The 24,224-nt window shown below is 40.9% G+C and overlaps 1 protein-coding gene across 1 annotated transcript in view; it reads right to left on the bottom strand.

Annotated features, from left to right (window-relative positions):
• Positions 1-5,467: 5,467 nt before the first annotated feature.
• Positions 5,468-24,224, bottom strand: part of LOC142657460 (regulator of G-protein signaling 21-like) — a 121,734-nt gene continuing 102,977 nt past the window's right edge. The window contains exon 4 of the mRNA XM_075832492.1: positions 5,468-5,668. Coding sequence (XP_075688607.1) covers positions 5,468-5,668 — 201 coding nt within the window. The remainder of the gene's footprint in view (positions 5,669-24,224) is intronic.

The raw sequence follows: 24,224 nt of genomic DNA, 5'->3' as shown, positions 1-24,224 counted from the left end.
CGGATGACACACGGAGCTGTCAATTGCCTTTTGCGCACGCAAAACGCAGCGTTTTTTTGCGTGCGCAAAACGCACACGCTCGTGTAAATGAGGCCTTACAGTGCAGGTCATTTGTGAAGCAAAAATGAGAAGTGGTTTTATTTAAAGAGATTGAATAGTAAAGTATAATGAGAAACTTTGCAGGAATATATAACAAACATTTTAAAAGAATTCTATATGGCAGAATAATAGGATTCCCAGCACCAACAATACAGTAGCTATAACCAAATACCACTATAGATGATTTTTTTATGTGCATAGCCCGTGATTACAGCACGGACGGCCGCAGAGTGTCATCCACAATTCACGGACCGTGCACACACTGATTTCAATGAGCCCGGACCGCAAATCCGGATCGTATAATGACTTGTCCTATTTTTTTGCGGTCCGGGCTCCCTGCCAATGCTCGAACCGTGGAAGCCACGGTCGTGTGCATGGGCCCATAGAAATGAAAGGGTCCGCAATTCATCCGCATTTTTGTGGATGAATTGTGGAGGCAAAAACACGGTTGTGTGCATGGTGCCTAATTACGAGGCTGTTTTCAAGGGAAACCGCCTCTGATTTCAATGTGTTTTTGAAGCTGAAAATTAAGATTTTTATTTGGGGTATGTTCACACGGCTTATTTTCAGGCTGATTTTGTAGCGTAAAAAAGGCCCATTTTACGCTCCAAAATACACTTGAAATATGCCTGCAAACAGTTTCCCATTGATTTCAATAGGAAATACAGTGCTGTTTATTTTTAAAAAGAAGCAGCATGTCACTTCTTGAGATGATTTTGGAGCCGATTTACCATTGACACTATAAAAAAACGCTTAAAGAAAAGCCTTAATATCAGCCTGTGATTGGCTGCAGCGGTGGTCACATGGGATGAAATGTCATCCCAGGAGGCCGGCCTTCTGACATCATCCAGGCCAGCCTCCTGGGATGACATATCATCCCATGTGACCGCCACTGCAGCCTGTGATGTGATAGGTGTGGAATCGCTACGAACCCCCCGCAAAAAAAACCAACAACTGCTATTTGTTGCGGGGTTTAGCTGCCCATTGAATTTAATGGGGAAAACCTGTAACAAATAAGCAGCGTTTAGGCAAATACACAAATTCACATGCTGCAGAATAAAATTCCGCACCGCAGGTCAATTTGTGAGCGTTTTTTCTGCTCAGTATTTATGCAGCCTGTGGATGAGGCTTGTTTTATTTCATCCACTCTGCTGCTACTGTATTTTGCTGCGCATTTTCCGCAATGAATTCCGTTGCGGAAAATCCGCAGTATTTAGGCAACGTGTGAACTGACCCTTAGTGTGCAGCTTTTAATATCATTGAGATGAGACATTCCCATGTGTAATATGTAAGTATTCAATTAGATATATAACTGAAGAGGACAATGAAAAGGTTAGGAGATCTTGAAGAGGTTGTCTGGAGAAAAACGCATAACTATTTATATATGTAAAGTTCTTACTAATTAGTTTCCATTAGCAAGGATGCTCTCATCAACCAAATGGAGGAGCTGTCCTTTCATCCCAGAAGTTTAGTAGGTGACGCGTCGTCACAGCTGCACTTCGCAAGGAGTGTATGTGTAATCGTAGCTCTAGTTTCCTCACCCCCAGGCCAAATTCAGACGACCGTAATATACGTCCATGTGACGGCCGTTAAAACAACAGCCGTCACACAGACACATGTATTTCAATGGGGCTGTTCAAATGGCCGTTGTTTCAATGGACCGCGTGAAGGGTCCGTTGAAAAATAGAACATATCCTATTTTCTTCCGTTTTCACGATCCTTCAATAAACTCAAGTCTATGTGGATCCGTGAAAAAGGGACCAGCACGGGTGCAACTCGGACTTGAAAAACTGCTGTTTTTCATGTCCGAGTTTGCACTCGTTAGTGTGAATCTGACCTTACATCGCCGCTGTAGTATACCATCCTGCCCCTTTCCCCTCTGACAACCTAGTAAACTTGTGCCTCTTTTCTAAGGGTATGTTAAAACGCACTGTTTTCAGACGTAATTCGGGCGTTTTACGCCTCGAATTACGCCTGAAAAAATGGCTCCATTACGCCTGCAAACATCTGCCCATTGCTTTCAATGGGTCTTACGATGTTCTGTTCCCACGAAGTGTAATTTTACGCGTCGCTGTCAAAAGACGGCGCGTAAAAAGACGCCCACGTCAAAGAAGTGCATGTCACTTCTTGGGACGTTTTTGGAGCCGTTTTTCATTGACTCCATTGAAAAACAGCTCCAATAACGTCCGTAAAATACACTGCGAAAAACGCGAGTTGTTAAAAAACGTCTGAAAATCAGGAGCTGTTTTTAGGCGAAAACAGCTCCGTATTTTCAGACGTATTTTGCTACTGCATGTGAACATACCCTAACTGGTCATTATGTTTTTGTTTCTCCAGACAACCACTTTAACCACTTAATGACCAGGACTGTTTTGACATTTAGGATCAAGCATTCTTTTTTATTTTCTCATCCGCAAGAGTGTCCTGCAGTTTAATATGGATCCATTAAATGTAATTCCAAACAATTTTTAATAGAACATGGGAATGTAGAAAAGCATATGACATGTAATCCATATCACAAAGGAGATAAATATATTTATGCCCAAGGGCAATTCAAGCATTTAGACTAGGAAGATATACTACTCCAAATCTGGAGAGCCAAATATTTACAACTTTATGTTAAAAAACATTTTAGTTCAAAATCTGAATTTAGACGTTCAGGCCCTGTTCACACTGAGTTTTTTTGCAGGCAGAAAAATCTGCCTCAAAATTCCTTCAGGAATGGCGGTCTGCAGGAAAAAATCATCCTCATACCAAAAATAATTATGATGGAGACTGAATTCAATCAATTTCAAAATAAAAGAAATTTGTTCTTTAGACAAAATCATATCTCTGAGAGTTCACCACATCCAAGCCCAAATTGTCTGGGATACAAGTATATAAAGCTCCTACATCCTACGCAAACCTATTTTTAGGCTTGTGGGAACAGGAGTTTGTACAGGACGCTATGGATCAGGTATCTGGAAACGTGGTGACATGGGTGCGTTTTATAGATGATATTCTTTTCATCTGGCAGGGGACAAGGGCAGAATTTGACCGGTTCATTACCATCTTAAATGAAAATCAACTAAATATCAAATTAACACATGTGATCAGATAGGAAACAATGGAATTTCTTGATATCAAAATTACTGTCAACAATTTGGGTAGGTTGAATACTACTGTGTTTCGGAAAGAAACATCAGTCAATGCTCGTTTACATGCTTCATCTTTTCATCCCTCTCATACAATTTGTGCTATTCCAACAGGCCAATTTTTGAGGGCAAGAAGGGTATGTGACTCCCATACCAATTTTGAGGATGAAGCACATCATCTGAGAAATCGTTTTTTACAATGAGGTTACCACAAGCGTGACATAGAAAATGGATATCAGAGAGCAAGTATTGCTGATCGAAATGTCCTTCTAACCCAACATAAACAGAGAAAATCTGAGAATGTAGTAAGATTGATCACAACCTACAACACACAGTGGGCAGAAAAAAGAAAGATTTTGCAATGATACTGGCTAATTTTACTATCTGACCCTGATTTGAGAAGATATTTACCTACCAGACCCCAAATAACGGCCAAAAGAAGTAAAACTTTGGGTGACCATTTGGTTAGGAGTCATTATACAGCTCCCCAATCCAACCCATATATTTATGGGTCCAAGGGACCTGATTGGGGTTCATTCCCCTGTGGTCATTGTTCAATTTGTAGTTTGATGGTAAAAACGAACACATTTTCCGATTCCGATAACCAAAGGTGCTCCAAAGTGGTACATTTCATTAATTGCACCACCTCTGGAATTGTATAATATATATATATATAATATAAGCTCCTATGTGTAGACATTTTTTACATCCGCTTTCCCATCCCTTGGTTGAACTTGATGGACATGTGTCTTTTTTCAACCGTACAAACTATGTAACTATGTAATATGGCCTCTTGTCCTTGTGGTTTGTCCTATGTTGGAATGACAACTAGGGTAATGAGTAAGAATACAGGAACATGTAAGGGACATAAAGAATGCTGGAAAAATTGCCTGTGACGAGTTGGACAAAATCAATAAACTGAAACCTATCCCTAGACACTTTAGGGAATTCCTTAATAACAGATGGTAAGATTTAAGAGTTTGTGAAATAGATAAGATCATCACTGGTGGAAGATGGAGTCAGTCTCACAGACATAGAAGCAGGTACAGACTGATTACCTATGGGCGTTGACACAGAAGCTGTGTCTGGCAGATCCTTTACACCCAGACCATTATCCCTCCTCCACCAAATTTTACAGTAGGCACTATGTATTCCGGTCGGTAGAGTTCACCTGGAATCTGAGAAACCAAATATTTGTCCATCAGACTGACTGATAGGAAAACATGATTCATCACTCTAGAGAACACGTTTCCACTGCTCCAGAGTCCAGTGGCGGCGTGCTTTACACCGCTCCAGCCAATGCTTGGCATTGCGGATGGTGATCTTGGGCTTGTGTGCAGCTGCTCGACTATGGAAACCTATTTCATAAAGCTCCTGCCACACAAATTTTTGTTCTGAAGTCACTTCCAGAGGCAGTTTAGAACTCTATAGTGATTGATACAACAGAGGCTGGGCGATAGGATAGTTCCCACTCTGTGAGTTTGCGTGGTCTACCACTTCGTGGCTGAGCTGTTGTTACTCGCATGATGCTTCCACTTCACAATAATAGCACTAACATTTGACCAGGGCAGATCTAGCAGAACAGATATTGACTGTTTAATGAACTGACTTATGGAAAAGGTGGCATCTTAAGACAATGCAATGTTTAAAATCACGAAACTTTTTGTATAACCCATACTACAACCACCAATGTTTGTCTAAGGGATTGTATTGCAGTGTGATGATTTTATACACCTTTTTGCAATGTGCGTGACTGAAACACGACTCAATAATTAGGAGGGGGCCCACATTTCTCTGGTCATTTAAAGGTGGATTTTTAATGTGAGGTTTGGTTTGGTTTCAGCACTAAAACACATCCATATTCTACTGTCGGCATCTTTTAAATAACATAAGATACACATGATGCCTTCAATTTTGAGTTAATGTTAATTAGTTTTTTAAGATATTTACAATTACTACATTTGTTCTTTTGTGAAATGATAATATGGTGGCTCACTAGAAATGGAGTTGGTTCAGCTGATACCACTCAGTTGGACAGATAAAATGTTGCTTCTAATGTGAACAATCATTAACAAAAAGGAATTGTAGTATGTCATGCAAACAACAAAAAACAAATCTTGTGTAAAATCCATTTTATTTCAGCATTTAGTAAGTGTCACCATAGAGAAATGTTTTACATTGAATTATTTGAACTGCACATATCTCTACAATTACTATACTGCCACCGTATGTTACTAAAACGACAGCCATCTTTTTTGTCCATTATTTTGTTGCTTCTTCACCAGCTCCTTATAATGCTCTGACCGTAAAAAGCGTGGAAATGAGTCCTTTGCCATAAGACACAAGATAAGTTCTTGAGCATCTTCAAAACAATTAACCGTTGGTTGTGAGATTTTCTGGGAGATCAGATTTCTTGTTTTGTGATCAATATTTACCTGTGGAAAATGAAATAAAATATTCCTTTTATATAAAAAGAAATGTCACTTATGGTTTGAAGCAGAAAATCTTAATCACAGGAAATAGCAGCTACATGTTGAGAAATGAATGAGGCCTCATTTACACGAGCGTATTATACGCGCGTGCGACGCGCGTGCTTTTCACGCGTGCCGTACGCACCTATAATAGTCTATGGGGCTGTTTAGACGATGCGTGAATTTTGCGCAGCGTGAGTGCGTTGCGTAAAACTCACGACATGTTCTATATTCTTGCGTTTTTCACGCAACACGCACCCATTGACTTCAATGGGTGCGTGAAAACAATGCATGCCACACTGACGGTCCTGCGTTGCATGCGCGAAAATCACGCAAGAGCTGTCAAAAGGATGAATGTAAACAGAAAAGCACCACGTGCTTTTCTGGTTACAAACATCCAAACGGAGTGTCAAATTAGAGATGAGCGCACCGAACTTCACCGGGTTCGGCCGAACTCGTTTTAACCGAACCCGGCAAAAAATGTTCGGGTACGCGACGTCAGGAGACAGTCACTGCCCACGGTGCTGAAAGACTTAAACTGTTTCAGCACCATGGACAGTGACTTTCGATCACAATATACATATACGTGTAAAAAAAAAAAGAAGTTCTGACTTACCGATAACTCCCGGCTTCTTCCTCCAGTCCGACCTCCCGGGATGACAATTCAGGCCAAGTGACAGCTGCAGCCAATCACAGGCCAAGCACAGGCTGCAGCCAATCACAGGCTGCAGCGGTCTCATGGCCTGCCGCGTCATCCTGGGAGGTGGGGCCGGATGACAAGAGAGGGACGCGTCACCAAGGCAACGGCCGGGAGACCGGACTGGAGGAAGCAGGCAGTTCATGGTAAGTGTGAACGTCTTTTTTTATTCACAGGTTGGTGTAGATTGTGATCGGCATTCACTGTCGAGGGTGCTGAAAGAGTTACTGCCGATCAGTTAGCTCTTTCAGCACCTTGGACAGTGACGGGCGTCGACTACCTCATCTCTATGATGGCGGCTGCGCGAAAATCACGCAGCCGCGCATCATACACGGATGACACACGGAGCTGTCAATTGCCTTTTGCGCACGCAAAACGCAGCGTTTTTTGCGTGCGCAAAACGCACACGCTCGTGTAAATGAGGCCTTACAGTGCAGGTCATTTGTGAAGCAAAAATGAGAAGTGGTTTTATTTAAAGAGATTGAATAGTAAAGTATAATGAGAAACTTTGCAGGAATATATAACAAACATTTTAAAAGAATTCTATATGGCAGAATAATAGGATTCCCAGCACCAACAATACAGTAGCTATAACCAAATACCACTATAGATGATTTTTTTATGTGCATAGCCCGTGATTACAGCACGGACGGCCGCAGAGTGTCATCCACAATTCACGGACCGTGCACACACTGATTTCAATGAGCCCGGACCGCAAATCCGGATCGTATAATGACTTGTCCTATTTTTTTGCGGTCCGGGCTCCCTGCCAATGCTCGAACCGTGGAAGCCACGGTCGTGTGCATGGGCCCATAGAAATGAAAGGGTCCGCAATTCATCCGCATTTTTGTGGATGAATTGTGGAGGCAAAAACACGGTTGTGTGCATGGTGCCTAATTACGAGGCTGTTTTCAAGGGAAACCGCCTCTGATTTCAATGTGTTTTTGAAGCTGAAAATTAAGATTTTTATTTGGGGTATGTTCACACGGCTTATTTTCAGGCTGATTTTGTAGCGTAAAAAAGGCCCATTTTACGCTCCAAAATACACTTGAAATATGCCTGCAAACAGTTTCCCATTGATTTCAATAGGAAATACAGTGCTGTTTATTTTTAAAAAGAAGCAGCATGTCACTTCTTGAGATGATTTTGGAGCCGATTTACCATTGACACTATAAAAAAACGCTTAAAGAAAAGCCTTAATATCAGCCTGTGATTGGCTGCAGCGGTGGTCACATGGGAGGAAATGTCATCCCAGGAGGCCGGCCTTCTGACATCATCCAGGCCAGCCTCCTGGGATGACATATCATCCCATGTGACCGCCACTGCAGCCTGTGATGTGATAGGTGTGGAATCGCTACGAACCCCCCGCAAAAAAAACCAACAACTGCTATTTGTTGCGGGGTTTAGCTGCCCATTGAATTTAATGGGGAAAACCTGTAACAAATAAGCAGCGTTTAGGCAAATACACAAATTCACATGCTGCAGAATAAAATTCCGCACCGCAGGTCAATTTGTGAGCGTTTTTTCTGCTCAGTATTTATGCAGCCTGTGGATGAGGCTTGTTTTATTTCATCCACTCTGCTGCTACTGTATTTTGCTGCGCATTTTCCGCAATGAATTCCGTTGCGGAAAATCCGCAGTATTTAGGCAGCGTGTGAACTGACCCTTAGTGTGCAGCTTTTAATATCATTGAGATGAGACATTCCCATGTGTAATATGTAAGTATTCAATTAGATATATAACTGAAGAGGACAATGAAAAGGTTAGGAGATCTTGAAGAGGTTGTCTGGAGAAAAACGCATAACTATTTATATATGTAAAGTTCTTACTAATTAGTTTCCATTAGCAAGGATGCTCTCATCAACCAAATGGAGGAGCTGTCCTTTCATCCCAGAAGTTTAGTAGGTGACGCGTCGTCACAGCTGCACTTCGCAAGGAGTGTATGTGTAATCGTAGCTCTAGTTTCCTCACCCCCAGGCCAAATTCAGACGACCGTAATATACGTCCATGTGACGGCCGTTAAAACAACAGCCGTCACACAGACACATGTATTTCAATGGGGCTGTTCAAATGGCCGTTGTTTCAATGGACCGCGTGAAGGGTCCGTTGAAAAATAGAACATATCCTATTTTCTTCCGTTTTCACGATCCTTCAATAAACTCAAGTCTATGTGGATCCGTGAAAAAGGGACCAGCACGGGTGCAACTCGGACTTGAAAAACTGTTGTTTTTCATGTCCGAGTTTGCACTCGTTAGTGTGAATCTGACCTTACATCGCCGCTGTAGTATACCATCCTGCCCCTTTCCCCTCTGACAACCTACTAAACTTGTGCCTCTTTTCTAAGGGTATGTTAAAACGCACTGTTTTCAGACGTAATTCGGGCGTTTTACGCCTCGAATTACGCCTGAAAAAATGGCTCCATTACGCCTGCAAACATCTGCCCATTGCTTTCAATGGGTCTTACGATGTTCTGTTCCCACGAAGTGTAATTTTACGCGTCGCTGTCAAAAGACGGCGCGTAAAAAGACGCCCACGTCAAAGAAGTGCATGTCACTTCTTGGGACGTTTTTGGAGCCGTTTTTCATTGACTCCATTGAAAAACAGCTCCAATAACGTCCGTAAAATACACTGCGAAAAACGCGAGTTGTTAAAAAACGTCTGAAAATCAGGAGCTGTTTTTAGGCGAAAACAGCTCCGTATTTTCAGACGTATTTTGCTACTGCATGTGAACATACCCTAACTGGTCATTATGTTTTTGTTTCTCCAGACAACCACTTTAACCACTTAATGACCAGGACTGTTTTGACATTTAGGATCAAGCATTCTTTTTTATTTTCTCATCCGCAAGAGTGTCCTGCAGTTTAATATGGATCCATTAAATGTAATTCCAAACAATTTTTAATAGAACATGGGAATGTAGAAAAGCATATGACATGTAATCCATATCACAAAGGAGATAAATATATTTATGCCCAAGGGCAATTCAAGCATTTAGACTAGGAAGATATACTACTCCAAATCTGGAGAGCCAAATATTTACAACTTTATGTTAAAAAACATTTTAGTTCAAAATCTGAATTTAGACGTTCAGGCCCTGTTCACACTGAGTTTTTTTGCAGGCAGAAAAATCTGCCTCAAAATTCCTTCAGGAATGGCGGTCTGCAGGAAAAAATCATCCTCATACCAAAAATAATTATGATGGAGACTGAATTCAATCAATTTCAAAATAAAAGAAATTTGTTCTTTAGACAAAATCATATCTCTGAGAGTTCACCACATCCAAGCCCAAATTGTCTGGGATACAAGTATATAAAGCTCCTACATCCTACGCAAACCTATTTTTAGGCTTGTGGGAACAGGAGTTTGTACAGGACGCTATGGATCAGGTATCTGGAAACGTGGTGACATGGGTGCGTTTTATAGATGATATTCTTTTCATCTGGCAGGGGACAAGGGCAGAATTTGACCGGTTCATTACCATCTTAAATGAAAATCAACTAAATATCAAATTAACACATGTGATCAGATAGGAAACAATGGAATTTCTTGATATCAAAATTACTGTCAACAATTTGGGTAGGTTGAATACTACTGTGTTTCGGAAAGAAACATCAGTCAATGCTCGTTTACATGCTTCATCTTTTCATCCCTCTCATACAATTTGTGCTATTCCAACAGGCCAATTTTTGAGGGCAAGAAGGGTATGTGACTCCCATACCAATTTTGAGGATGAAGCACATCATCTGAGAAATCGTTTTTTACAATGAGGTTACCACAAGCGTGACATAGAAAATGGATATCAGAGAGCAAGTATTGCTGATCGAAATGTCCTTCTAACCCAACATAAACAGAGAAAATCTGAGAATGTAGTAAGATTGATCACAACCTACAACACACAGTGGGCAGAAAAAAGAAAGATTTTGCAATGATACTGGCTAATTTTACTATCTGACCCTGATTTGAGAAGATATTTACCTACCAGACCCCAAATAACGGCCAAAAGAAGTAAAAGTTTGGGTGACCATTTGGTTAGGAGTCATTATACAGCTCCCCAATCCAACCCATATATTTATGGGTCCAAGGGACCTGATTGGGGTTCATTCCCCTGTGGTCATTGTTCAATTTGTAGTTTGATGGTAAAAACGAACACATTTTCCGATTCCGATAACCAAAGGTGCTCCAAAGTGGTACATTTCATTAATTGCACCACCTCTGGAATTGTATAATATATATATATATATAATATAAGCTCCTATGTGTAGACATTTTTTACATCCGCTTTCCCATCCCTTGGTTGAACTTGATGGACATGTGTCTTTTTTCAACCGTACAAACTATGTAACTATGTAACTATGTAATATGGCCTCTTGTCCTTGTGGTTTGTCCTATGTTGGAATGACAACTAGGGTAATGAGAGTAAGAATACAGGAACATGTAAGGGACATAAAGAATGCTGGAAAAATTGCCTGTGACGAGTTGGACAAAATCAATAAACTGAAACCTATCCCTAGACACTTTAGGGAATTCCTTAATAACAGATGGTAAGATTTAAGAGTTTGTGAAATAGATAAGATCATCACTGGATCTCGAGGTGGAGACATTTTTCGGAAACTGGAAAGGATAGAATGTAAGTGGATAACAAAATTGAAGACTAGTTCCCCTTTCGGTTTGAATGAAAAAATGTCGCTTGCATCTTTTCTTTAGCGGTATATATATTTATAGCATCATCCTAATTTAAATTTTCATATTCGCTTGAATATTTTGGTGTAGTGGTATGGATAAATGTAATCAGTCGGGAAATTGGGAGCTAATTTTTGCAAATAAATGTGTATTTATTGATATATATTTTTTTATAGCTTTGCATGGGCATTTGATATCGCCTCATCAATGTTTTTTGGCTCAGTGTGTTATTAGCGTATTTCCTCTGGAAAGGAATTTGGATGATTTCCATAAATTGTGGCAAAAGAATATTCATATATTCCTAATTGTGATTTTGACCTACTCTGTTTAGGGTTTATACATGTGATTGTATATGGTATGCACTATGCACTTTATAATTTTTATTTTGACCTCAGCTTTTTTATGGGGTCATTTGGACCATAATGACCTTTTTATATTGTGCTGTCATATTGACGGGTCCTATTCACTATATTAATTTTGGTGTATTGCACAATAATTATTAAATATTTTATGTATATATTTTCCAATAATTGGGGAAATACATGGTCTTTTGGGCAAGTATTTACACATTTATGTCAGATAATGTGTGTTTTTTAATATATGCATGGTATTTGTATAAGGGTGGATGAATAAGTATGTACACTACCGTTCAAAAGTTTGGGGTCACCCAGACAATTTTGTATTTTCCATGAAAACTCACACTTATATTTATCAAATGAGTGGCAAAATGACTAGAAAATATAGTCAAGACATTGACAAGGTTAGAAATAATGATTTTTATTTCAAATAATAATTTTCTCCTTCAAACTTTGCTTTTGTCAAAGAATGCTCCATTTGCAGCAATTACAGCATTGCAGACCTTTGGCATTCTAGCTGTTAATTTGCTGAGGTAATCGGGAGAAATTTCACCCCATGCTTCCAGAAGCCCCTCCCACAAGTTGGATTGGCTTGATGGGCACTTCTTGCGTACCATACGGTCAAGCTGCTCCCACAACAGCTCTATGGGGTTGAGATCTGGTGACTGCGCTGGCCACTCCATTACAGATAGAATACCAGCTGCCTGCTTCTTCCCTAAATAGTTCTTGCATGATTTGGAGGTGTGCTTTGGGTCATTGTCCTGTTGTAGGATGAAATTGGCTCCAATCAAGCGCTGTCCACAGGGTATGGCATGGCGTTGCAAAATGGAGTGATAGCCTTCCTTATTCAAAATCCCTTTTACCGTGTACAAATCTCCAACTTTACCAGCACCAAAGCAACCCCAGACCATCACATTACCTCCACCATGCTTGACAGATGGCGTCAGGCACTCTTCCAGCATCTTTTCAGTTGTTCTGCGTCTCACAAATGTTCTTCTGTGTGATCCAAACACCTCAAACTTCTATTCGTCTGTCCATAACACTTTTTTCCAATCTTCCTCTGTCCAATGTCTGTGTGCTTTTGCCCATGTTAATTTTTTCCTTTTATTAGCCAGTCTCAGATATGGCTTTTTCTTTGCCACTCTGCCCTGAAGGCCAGCATCCCGGAGTCGCCTCTTCACTGTAGACGTTGACACTGGCGTTTTGCGGGTACTATTTAATGAAGCTGCCAGTTGAGGACCTGTGAGGCGTCTATTTCTCAAACTAGAGACTCTAATGTACTTGTCTTGTTGCTCAGTTGTGCAGCGGGGCCTCCCACTTCTCTTTCTACTCTGGTTAGAGCCTGTGTGTACTATCCTGTGAAGGGAGTAGTACACACCGTTGTAGGAAATCTTCAGTTTTTTGGCAATTTCTCGCATGGAATAGCCTTCATTTCTAAGAACAGGTATAGACTGTCGAGTTTCACATGAAAGCTCTCTTTTTCTAGCCATTTTGAGAGTTTAATCGAACCCACAAATGTAATGCTCCAGATTCTCAACTACCTCAAAGGAAGGTCAGTTTTATAGCTCCTCTAAACAGCAAAACTGTTTACAGCGGTGCTAACATAATTGCACAAGGGTTTTCAAGTGTTTTCTAATCATCCATTAGCCTTCTAACACAGTTAGCAAACACAATGTACCATTAGAACACTGGAGTGATGGTTGCTGGAAATGGGCCTCTATACACCTATGTAGATATTGCATTAAAAACCAGACGTTTGCAGCTAGAATAGTCATTTAGCACATTAACAATGTATAGAGTGTATTTCTGATTAATTTAATGTTATCTTCATTGAAAAAAACTGTGCTTTTCTTTCAAAAATAAGGACATTTCTAAGTGACCCTAAACTTTTGAACGGTAGTGTACATGTGAGTATACTTGATTTGACATAAGCACATGGTATATGTTTATATAATTATTTTGATTTATATATTTTTCACTTTTTATTTGAGCATGTGTGTCACGTTTTCTCACAGTTTTCACTCATTTTCTTTTTTCTTATTTTCTTTATTTATTTTTCGCTTTCAATATATAGAATATGAAATGTATTTTAAAACAATATATTGTCTATAACAAATTTTTTATCACTTTATCATGAATTGATCACATGTGATTTACCTATATATTATTTTGCTTGCTCGATATGGTCTATTTAATGCTGTATGGGCAAATATCCCCCTTTCCCTGATTTAAAGTGGCGGCCGTGGAGCGCCTGTGTATGGCGCATGCGCCGTCCCGGCGCCTCTATTTCGGATTGTGCGTGTCATGCAGGCGCGCATAGATATGCGCTGTCTGCATTTTCCGGACGCTGGGATGGGGAGGCCGGGGCGGCTGTGTCCGCCATTGACAGGCGCCATGTAGATAGCGGCGTCTTGAATATATTTGACTCAGGTGGGTGAATAATTTTCCTTTAGCAAGCACTCAAGTCAGAGTTCATTATAGTACATGTGTGTTCTGACGAATAACAGTTCTTTCCTATTTTTGTGTTTTGACCAATAACAGCTACTTCCTATATCATTTACTTCCTATAAAAGATTTATCCATTCCACCACGCAACACCCCTCGAAAAAGCTGACGGCGAAACGCGCGTCGGGGTTCTGTGGTGGTGGTTTTGTTATATTTGGGACTCACTATGCAGCACAGTGGTTCGTATCTTAACCTAGCAATATCCGTGTTTTAGACATCGTATATTTTTGGAGACAGCACTGATAAACAGTAATATACTGAGTGTATACACTTCTTGTCTCTTTGTGCAATATGGATTGCCATTTCATGTGATACTCTGTGCTATTTGCTGCTATTTTTTGTACTGTACTGGTGTGATAAGCTGCTCTGTATGTTGTAGTCCCCCCACCACCACCATGTTGTTTTAAACTTGTCTGTCATTCTTTTAGGTTGTGCTGGCCATTGTTTTTACTATTTGTGATTAAATATAATAAAAATCTTTTTGCATGTTACCTATGGTGTACTCATATGTTATTACAGTATTTATATGGTAGTATATATATATATATATATATATATATATATATATATATATATAGGGATTGTGCTTATATATTGATATCTATAGATCATTGTATGGAATATTTGGCCTGGTTTTGGTATAGGTATTCATATAAAGATGTTACATCACACTTACAAAGTATTAAACCAGCATCTATATTTATACCTTTCATTTCTTTGACCCGAATCTTTCAGGTAACTAGTAGTTGAATTCACATATTTTTGGAAAAAACGATTAATTTACTCAGATCCTCTGCTAGTGATAGAATCGATGCCAGTCACTATGGGCCGTCCCGGTGGATTGCATCGATCTTTATGAATTTTTGGAAGATAATATATTACTGGTATCTTTGGGTGTTTGATATTATGGTGCTCTTTTGTACTTAGGATGCCTAAATATTTTGCTTTACCTAATATAGTGTCACAATCTGTGGTTATGTGGACCCAATGGGCCGTACTGCCTTAGCGGGATAGCAGCTGGTCAAACTGTGTACCAAGTCAATGTCTATACAGTCCAAGCACAAGGGTACCTGTAGCAGTTCAGACAGTTGTAACGGCTAGGCTCAGATGGGACCTTGGCAGCAGACACCAGGCGTGGTGTAACACAGAAGGCTTGACCGATGGCACAACACAACTCCAACTTTCTAAGGCACAGGAACAATGGTAGCAGGGGATACAGCTAGCAGGTACGGGAACACTGGGAACTGGATAACACTAAGGGACCATTTTCAAGACAAACACGGGTTTACACAACAACGCTCCGGCAATGAGTGAAAGGGCAGAGCCCTTTTTATAGTCCACGGTGATCATCGGTTAATTGATGATTAACCTACGGGACACAGCAGAACGGAGCGGAAGTGAGCGCTGGCGTCTCCTGGGGAGGAGATGCGTGCCAGCGCTTACAGATCCATGGCTCTGACCGTGAATAATCCCAACGGTCCGTGGCCGTGGACGCTACATATAGTTTGTAGCTCCTTTATAAAGGGACCTGTTGGAATGGCCCTCTATTTTTTATACGTAATAGGATCTGCTAAAAGTCTACTAATTTCCCTATGGTACAGATGTAGTCAAGTATATCTTGACTCTGATAACTTGATATCACAAAACAAAAGCCATTGAAAAAGTCAAGTTAAAGTTTCTTGCCACGGTGTATTTATTGCGTTAAGAGTCAAGATAAAGATGGCTACATCTGTAGTCAACGATATTCAAAATTACCCCCCCCCCCCAAATACCTTTGTCGGCTGGTTTTATTACTTTTTTTTTCATCTTGTAGGTCCTTTAACGCCATTTTTTTCAATTTCTGTTAAATTAAACTGATTTCCCTTAAATTGTATTTCTTTTAGCTCATCAATAACAATTTATTTAAAGGGAATGTGTTGCCAGAAAAACATGTTTTTTTAAAAAAAATTAAACATTTAGTGTGTGGGTGATTAAACATTGTTCAAATTTTTTTTATTTTTTTCACGAGTCAGGGAATAGTCAGGAAATATTATAAATTAATTCTAATTTATAATACTACCCATTTTTGGTCACTAGATGGAGCTATTCCCAAAATTGCAGCATTGCAACAATGGGTTAAAAGCCCTCGCTCTAGTGAGCTCTCAGCATCCCCCCCTCCTTTATCCTGGCTAGTGCCGGGATAAACGAGGGGTTTGAACGGTGTAACCTCCTACGCTGTGTGTCGCCATTTTTTGAGCTAACACACAGTGTAGTAGGTTTACATACAGTAGTAAACACACACAAACACGAACATACATTGAAATCTCTTACCTGCTCCTGCCGCCGCGGCTCCCTCCGGCCCGTCCGCTCCGTTTGCTGCCGCTGGTCCAAGTGCACAAATCCGGAAGCCGCGACCGGAAGTAGTAATATTACTGTCCGGCCGCGACTTCCGGTCCACAGGAAAATGGCGCCGGACGGCGCCAATTTCGTATTGGACTGTGTGGGAGCGGCGCATGCGCAGTTCCCACACAGACGCCGTACACTGAAGTCAATGGGACGGGAGCCGTTCGCAGTCCCTATGGGACTGTGGCTGCCGTATTCCATGTCTGTATGTGTCGTTAATCGACACAGACAGAAATGGAACAAAAAATGGCAGCCCCCATAGGGAAGAAAAAGTGTAAAAATAAGAAAAAGTAAAACACAAACACACAAATGAATATAAACGTTTTTAATAAAGCACTAACATCTTTAACATATAAAAAAATAATTTGTGATGACACTCCATCTAGTGACCAAAAATGGGTAGTATTATAAATTAGAATTAATTTATAATATTTCCTGACTATTTCCTGACTAGTGAAAAAAATAAAAAAAATTTGAACCATGTTTAATCACCCACACACTAAATGTTTAATTTTTAAAAAAAAAACATGTTTTTCTGGCAACACCATGCCTTTAAGAGTTTATACACAATCATTACCAAAAATTAAAAAATTTAAAGAAAGATTTTCCTTTTAACTTCAGAGGGAGAGCTTGTTCTCGTTCTTTGGTGATTGTGTATATTATTTCAAGCTGGCCAGTATTCCATCGTGTTGCTTGTGTTGCTGTACCTCCCGGTGTGGACTTTATGTCATATTAGGAGGAATATCAGCCCCTTTTTTTTTTTTTGCTATAGTTCTGTGGAGTTTATTGGTAATCTTTTGTCATGTGATCGGCTTTCTATTTATCATTCTTGTTTTATGAACGGGTTTACAATACAACCTTTCCATTGGTAGGTTCACACCATGTGACCTCTTTTCTCAATCAAATAATTTGTAGGTCCTTTTTGACATTTCATTATGCATCTTGTCATCTTAGACTATATAAGGATAAATTGTCCATTTTGTTAGGCATAATAATATTTATATAAATTTGAAATGTATGTACATCTGTTTTGGTGAAATTTTGAAATCTCTGACACCAATGGTGTTATATATCTGTGTACACATAAAATTAATTTTATATATTTTACATAATTTTGTATTTTTATATGTTTGTTTAAAAATGTATTTAGATTTATAATATTTATATCATTTTAACAATGGTACTTACATTTGATTTTATGGCGGCAATTTCAAACTGTTTAAAAAGCACCTGTGATACCTTGCCTGCCCAAAAGAAGCCAATACGGCGAAACCCAGGGTCGGGCGAAGACTTGGTGTGCCACGTTTTTTCTTCATGATGTTTTTATACTTCCTTTTGTGAGTACAAATAAATCCTTACATATCTACGTTTTGCTGGCGGTGCTATTCTATTGTCGACTTTCCCGCATTAGGTTATTTTGAAGATCTGGAAGATCCCGGGACAGCAGTAGAACTACAAAGCTCAGTTAACTTAACATCAAGTTAACCAACATCTATTAAACCTGCACATCGTATCATTACCTTTCCTCAAGGTGGAGAAAAGAGAGGGAGCACACTCTCAGAACGTTGGACTTGTGTCTGTAGACTCATTTGGTCATCAGAGCGGCTAAGTATATATTTTTATTTGCGATTGTGGAGATAGCTTTGTGGGAAATTCTTTACTTAGCCTGCTCCGACCTTTCTGAAAGTGTGGGTGTACATATACATATATTCTTGCTACCAACAGCTATGGCTGTTACAGCGACAGCGACGCTACTGAGTGAAACAAGCAGGGGAAGGAAGCCAGGTGGAATGAACAAAAAATTATATTCTGGCATTGTTTTTTATTACATTTTTTCATGTCGTTTACCGTTAAATAACGTGTTCGTTTTAAAGTTTGGGTCGTTATGGATGCGACAATACCATTCGTGTGCACTATATATATATATATATATATATATATATATATATACACAACAAAGTATTTTTCGGGGGGGGGGGACTTTTTTTGTGCTATGCGATCGCTTGGTCAGCTTGGTAGCGCATATATTGCAATATTGCACTGCAATACACCTGTACTTCAGTGTATTTTGCCTGTCAGCGTAACACTGATAGGCATTCTATTAGGCTTCTGATCCCGTGCCCCTGATCCCATGCCATCAACGGTCATTCATATGCAGCAAATTGAAGGAAGTGCTACCGCCCCTCCTTTTTTTCTGGAAGCTCAATTCTGATCAAATCTAATTTCATCAACTAGATGAGCGTTCAGGAAAAGAAAGGAGGGGCTGGAGAGTGAGCCAACAAGGAGTTTGTCTGACGGAATTAGCTCTGAATGGCATAAAGCAGCTTGCAATGTATTGGAATACTTACAAAATGCATACAAAAATCTTTTTTATTTGCAATTAATGCATGAGATAATAACACGTGCCCAAAATGTGGAGGCAGAGAGACTGTCTTGATTCACTTGATGTTGAATTGTCCCATAATGGAGAAATATTGGTTGAATATAGAATATTATATATTTTGTATATTTATGAAGTATTAATCCTACATAATATTAGGTTGGGTATTTTGGAAGATTTATCCTTGATAAAAATTATTAAAAAGCAGTTATAAAATCCATCCCGATTGGATAAATGTAGTTTATGGCTAAAAAATGTATTCCAAATTATTGGTTGTCAGTTAAGACTCCATCAAAAAGGATAGATTCAATGTCAAGAACAGGTCAGATTGATACGTAGCGAAATATAAAGATATGTGGTGGAGATAATGTTGTTTTCTTAAATGGGCTATTTTGGTGTAGTTGTGTATTTTTATTCTCGGTTTTTTTTTGTCCCTCACTCTTGGGTTGAAGTTACATAGTTACATAGTTAGTACGGTTGAAAAAAAGACACATGTCCATCAAATTCAACCAAGTGATGGGAAAAATTTGTACACATTGACATAGGAGCTGATATTTTTTCGTTGTAGGAAATGATCTAAGCCTTTTTCAAAGCCAACCACTGTCCCTGCTGTGACCAACTCCTGCGGTAGACTATTCCATAGATTCACACTTCTCAAAGTAAAGAAGGCTTGTCGCCTCTTCAGATTGAGCCTTTTTTTCTCCAGACGGAGGGAGTGCCCCATTGTTTTTTGAGGGGGTTTTACCGGGAACAGGATTTCACCATATTTTTTGTATGTGCCATTCATATATTTATATAAGTTAATCATGTCCCCCCTTAGTCGTCTCTTTTCAGGACTAAATAGGTTTAATTCCATTAATCTTTCCTCATAACTTAGATTCTGCATGAATCTTATTAGTTTAGTTGCACTTCTTTGTATTTTTTCCAACTTCATGGCATCCTTTCTATGAACTGGAGTCCAAAACTGAACTGCATATTCTAGATGAGGCTGCAATAATGCTTTGTAAAGTGGTAATATTATATCCCTGTCCCGCCAGTCCATGCCTCTTTTAATACACAACAATATCTTGCTGGCCTTTGAAGCAGCTGATTGACATTGCATGCTGTTATTTAGTTTATGATCTAAAAGTACACCCAGATCCTTCTCAACAAGTGACTCTCCCAGTGTAGCTACCCCTAGGACATATGATGCATGCAGATTGTTGGTACCCAGATGCATAACTTTACATTTATCTACATTAAACCTAATTTGCCAAGTGGATGCCCAAACAGCATCCAAATCAGCTTGCAATTTACGTACATCTTTCATAGACTGAACAATACTGCATAGCTTGGTTTCATCTGCAAAAATAGAAATAGTGCTATTAATCCCATCCTCTATATCATTAATAAATAAATTGAATAATAGTGGTCCCAGCACGGAACCCTAGGGTACACCACTTACAACCGGGGACCATTCAGAGTAGGAATCATTGACCACAACTCTCTGGATACGGACCTTGAGCCAATTCTCAATACAATTACAAACTATACTTTCTAAACCTTTAGTCCTTAATTTACCTATTAGATGTGTATGAGGGACAGTGTCAAATGCCTTTACAAAGTCCAAAAACACTATATCCACAGCGGTCCCTCTGTCTAGGCTTCTGCTCACCTCTTCATAAAAACAAATCAGGTTGGTTTGACAACTTCTGTCCTTAGTAAAACCGTGCTGGCTGTCACTTATAATACTATTTTTTGTCACATAATCCTGTATATAGTCCTTCAATAGCCCCTCAAACATTTTTCCCACGATTGATGTTAAGCTAACTGGTCTATACCCGTGAAAGACAAAGGTCCCTTTTTGAAAATAGGCACCACATTTGCCCTGCGCCAGTCCCTTGCCACTATACCAGTCACTAGAGAATCTCTAAATATTATGAAGAGGGGGACAGAAATAACTGAACTAAGCTCTTTAAGAACTCTAGGGTGTAACACATCTGGGCCCGGGGCCTTGTGCACATTTATTTTATTTAATTTAGCTTGGACCATATCTACATTCAGCCAATTCAGTAAATTAATTGATGTATTAACAGCGCTGGCACCGGCTACATCATCTGCTCTTTCTTCTGTTGTATATACAGAGCTAAAACACCTATTTAGCAACTCTGCCTTCTCTTGATCCCCCGTGACCTACATGTTCAGACCTTGGCTTCTTTGCATTTATATACTTGAATATTTTTTGGGGATTTGTTTTACTATCCTTGGCCACCTGCCTTTCATTTTATATTTTTGCTGATTTTATTACTTTTTTGCAGATTTTATTAAGCTCTTTATAATTACCAAAGGCTACAGCTGTACCCACAGATTTGTATTTTTTAAATGCCCCTTTTTTTGTCATATATTGCCCTTTCTACAGAAGTTGTAAGCCTTGTGGGGTTTAATTTTAGTAGTTTATACTTGTTACCTATAGGCAGGGCCGGCCTTAGGATAGGTGGCGCCCTGTGCAAATTTATCTTTTTGGCGCCCCACCCCATCATAAAAATAATGCCCCATAAAAACAGTATAATGCCCCCCACGGTATAATGCCCTATATTGTGCCCACACAGTATAATGCCCCTTTAGTGCCCCCCATACAGTATAATAATAATATAATGTATTATAACCCCTTCAAGGACACAGTATTTTGTCCTCTAATTGTGCCCACACAGTATTATGCCCCCTAAGTGCCACACACAGTATATTGCCCCTTGTAGTACCCCTACACAATATAATGTCTGCTTAGTGGCTCCCAAACAGTATAATGCCCCCCTCCCCTGGCTGCCACACACAGCCCCCCTTGTAGATAGTACCCCCCCATAGATTGTGCCATACAGCCTCCCTGTAGACAATGCCATACATCCCCCAACTCCCCCTTGTAGATCGTGCCATGCAGTCCCCACCTCCCCCTTGTAGACAGTGCCCCCAAACAAAAAAATTGTACTCACCTAGGCCCCGTTCCCACGATGAACTAAGCTGCTCCACGACGGGATCCTTGCATAGGCCGGCGTGATCCTGTAGCCTAGTACAGAGTTTCCCAACCTTTTTGGACTCGAGGCACCACTGAAAAAATAAAATTTCCTCAGGGCACCCCTACCAAAAATTGTATATAGAAAGACAGAAAATGGCTAAAAACAGGCACTACACTCTTAGGGTTTGTTCACACAGCGTTTTTTGTAAGGCAAAAAAAATTTGCCTTAAAATTCCTTCAGGAATTGACAGCGTTGTTTGACCTTTTTTTTGCGTTTTTTTAAGCCGTTGAAGATAATTCAAAAGACGCAGGCAAAAAAGCACCAAACAAGCGCCGCAGGTATTTTCTGACGCCTATCCATTTCAATTGGAGCTCAGTGGTGGAAACCACTTGAACACCATCAGCCCCCCCTCACAGTAAAATAACATCAGCCCCCACTCACAGTAAAATGACCATCAGCCCCCCACTAAAAGATTCCCATTGTAGGTAGTGCTACAAAGCCCCCGGTAGATAGTTCCACACAGCCCCTGTAAGTAGTGCCACACAGCCCCTGTGGGTAGTGCCACACAGCCCCCTGCGGGTAGCGCCACACAGCCCCCTGCAGGTAGTGCCACCTAGCCCCCTTGTAGGTAGTGCCACACAGTCCCTTGTAGGTAATGCCACACCGTCCCCTTGTAGGTAGTGCCACACAGCCCCCTTGTAGGTAGTGCCACACAGCCCCCTGTAGATAGTGCCACACAGCCCCCTGTAGATAGTGCCACACAGCCTCCTGAAGATACTGTCACACAGCCCCATTGTAGGTAGTGCCATACAGTCCCTTTGTAGGTAGTGCCAGACAGCCCCCTTGTAGGTAGTGGCACACCCCCCCTTTCAGGTAGTGCCACACAGCCGCCGGTAGGTTGTACCACACAGCCCTCTGTAGGTAGTGCCACTCAGCCCCCTTGTAGGTAGTACCAAACAGCACTCTGTAGGTAGTGTCACTCCACACAGCCCCCTTGTAGGTAGTGCCACACAGCCCACAGCCCCCTTGTAGATAGCACCCCACTTCCTGTAGATAATGCCACTGTAGCTCCCTGAAGGAGCGGAATCCCCATGTGGCTGGAGATTCCGTTCCTGGAGTGCTCCGCTTGATGTCCCTGTCCATATATGGACAGTAGTAATCAAAAATTGATATTGGGATGCACTCCTCAGTCTATTGGCGTGGTGCTAGTAAGGTAGGGACGAGAATCCATATATGGACAGTGACATCAGGGGCAACTGAAGCGGAATCCCCATCCACAGCATTGCCGACTTTGTGATCGGGGATTCCACTCCAGGAGAAGCCCCTGTCGTCTGTGTCCATTCACGGACTGTGACGTCACTAGCTTCTGGAGTGGCATCGCTGTGGACGGGGATTCCGCTTCAGGAGTTGCCCCTGATGTCACTGTCCATATATGGACAGAGAGATCAAGCGCTCCGTCCAGGAGCGGAATCCCCCACCACACGGGGATTCCGCTCCTTCAGGGAGCTACATTGGCGCTGGTAGATAGCAGAGCAGGAAGATACCTCCCTGCTCTGTTATAGTGGCGTCGCTACCGCCGTAGCAGCCGCAGCGGCTGTTAGCGGCACCGCTGGCTATGAGGGGGCCTGTCCCGATGGGCGGTATGCACCCCTTATGCCCGCTGTCGTCGATAGCAGCCGCTATGGCTGTTACAGCGACAGCGACGCTACTGAGTGAAACAAGCAGGGGAAGGAAGCCAGCACAGCGCCACCTTCCACATGCTGGAGTGATGCGCCCTGTACAAAGGCACAGGTCGCACACCCCTAAGGCCGGTTCTGAGTACAGATAATATAGTAGATGTTACCTGCAGTCCTATGTAACACCCCAGATAACACACAGTGATAACTCTCTGAATACAGATAATGTATTAGTGTTACCCGCAGTTCTATGTAACACCACAGATAACACACAGTGATAACTCTCTGAGTACAGATAATGTATTAGTGTTACCTATGTAACACCACAGATCACACACAGTGGCACGTGCCATATTGTTGGAATGCACATCCGCCATAAATACACGGATAGCGTTAAGAGGTTAAAGTGGTTATCTGGGTTTAAACTTTTTATGTAGCAGCAGGAGAAGAGGGCTTCAAATAAAAAAGCAGCCCATACTTACCTCTCTCCTCCCAGACATTCCTGCGCTGGGGGCTTCTGTCATCTCTGTTCTGTGTGTACAGTGGTGGTGTACTGTCTACATGATGTCACCGTTGTATACAAACAGAGAACAGAAGTAACTGGAGTCGCTAATGCAGGTACGTCTGAGAGGAGAGAGGTAATTATAAGTTCTTTTTTTTAATTTTCACAACCCCTTTTTTTTCTATTAAAAATTATTTTAACTTTTTGATATACAGCTGCTTTGTATTCTGTATACAGAGCAGCTGTATCATGCGCTGAGACCTGTATCCGTCAGATCAGAAGCACTAACAGATTCAGTGATAGCGGGTCCCGCGTGTCTCTGTATCTCTGTGTTTCTGACACTCAGGAGCCG

This window comes from Rhinoderma darwinii, chromosome 7 (assembly GCF_050947455.1).
Source record: "Rhinoderma darwinii isolate aRhiDar2 chromosome 7, aRhiDar2.hap1, whole genome shotgun sequence".
NCBI classification, from domain to species: domain Eukaryota; kingdom Metazoa; phylum Chordata; class Amphibia; order Anura; family Rhinodermatidae; genus Rhinoderma; species Rhinoderma darwinii.
Note: the sequence above shows the minus strand (reverse complement) of the source record. Positions and strands in the feature narration are given on the sequence as shown.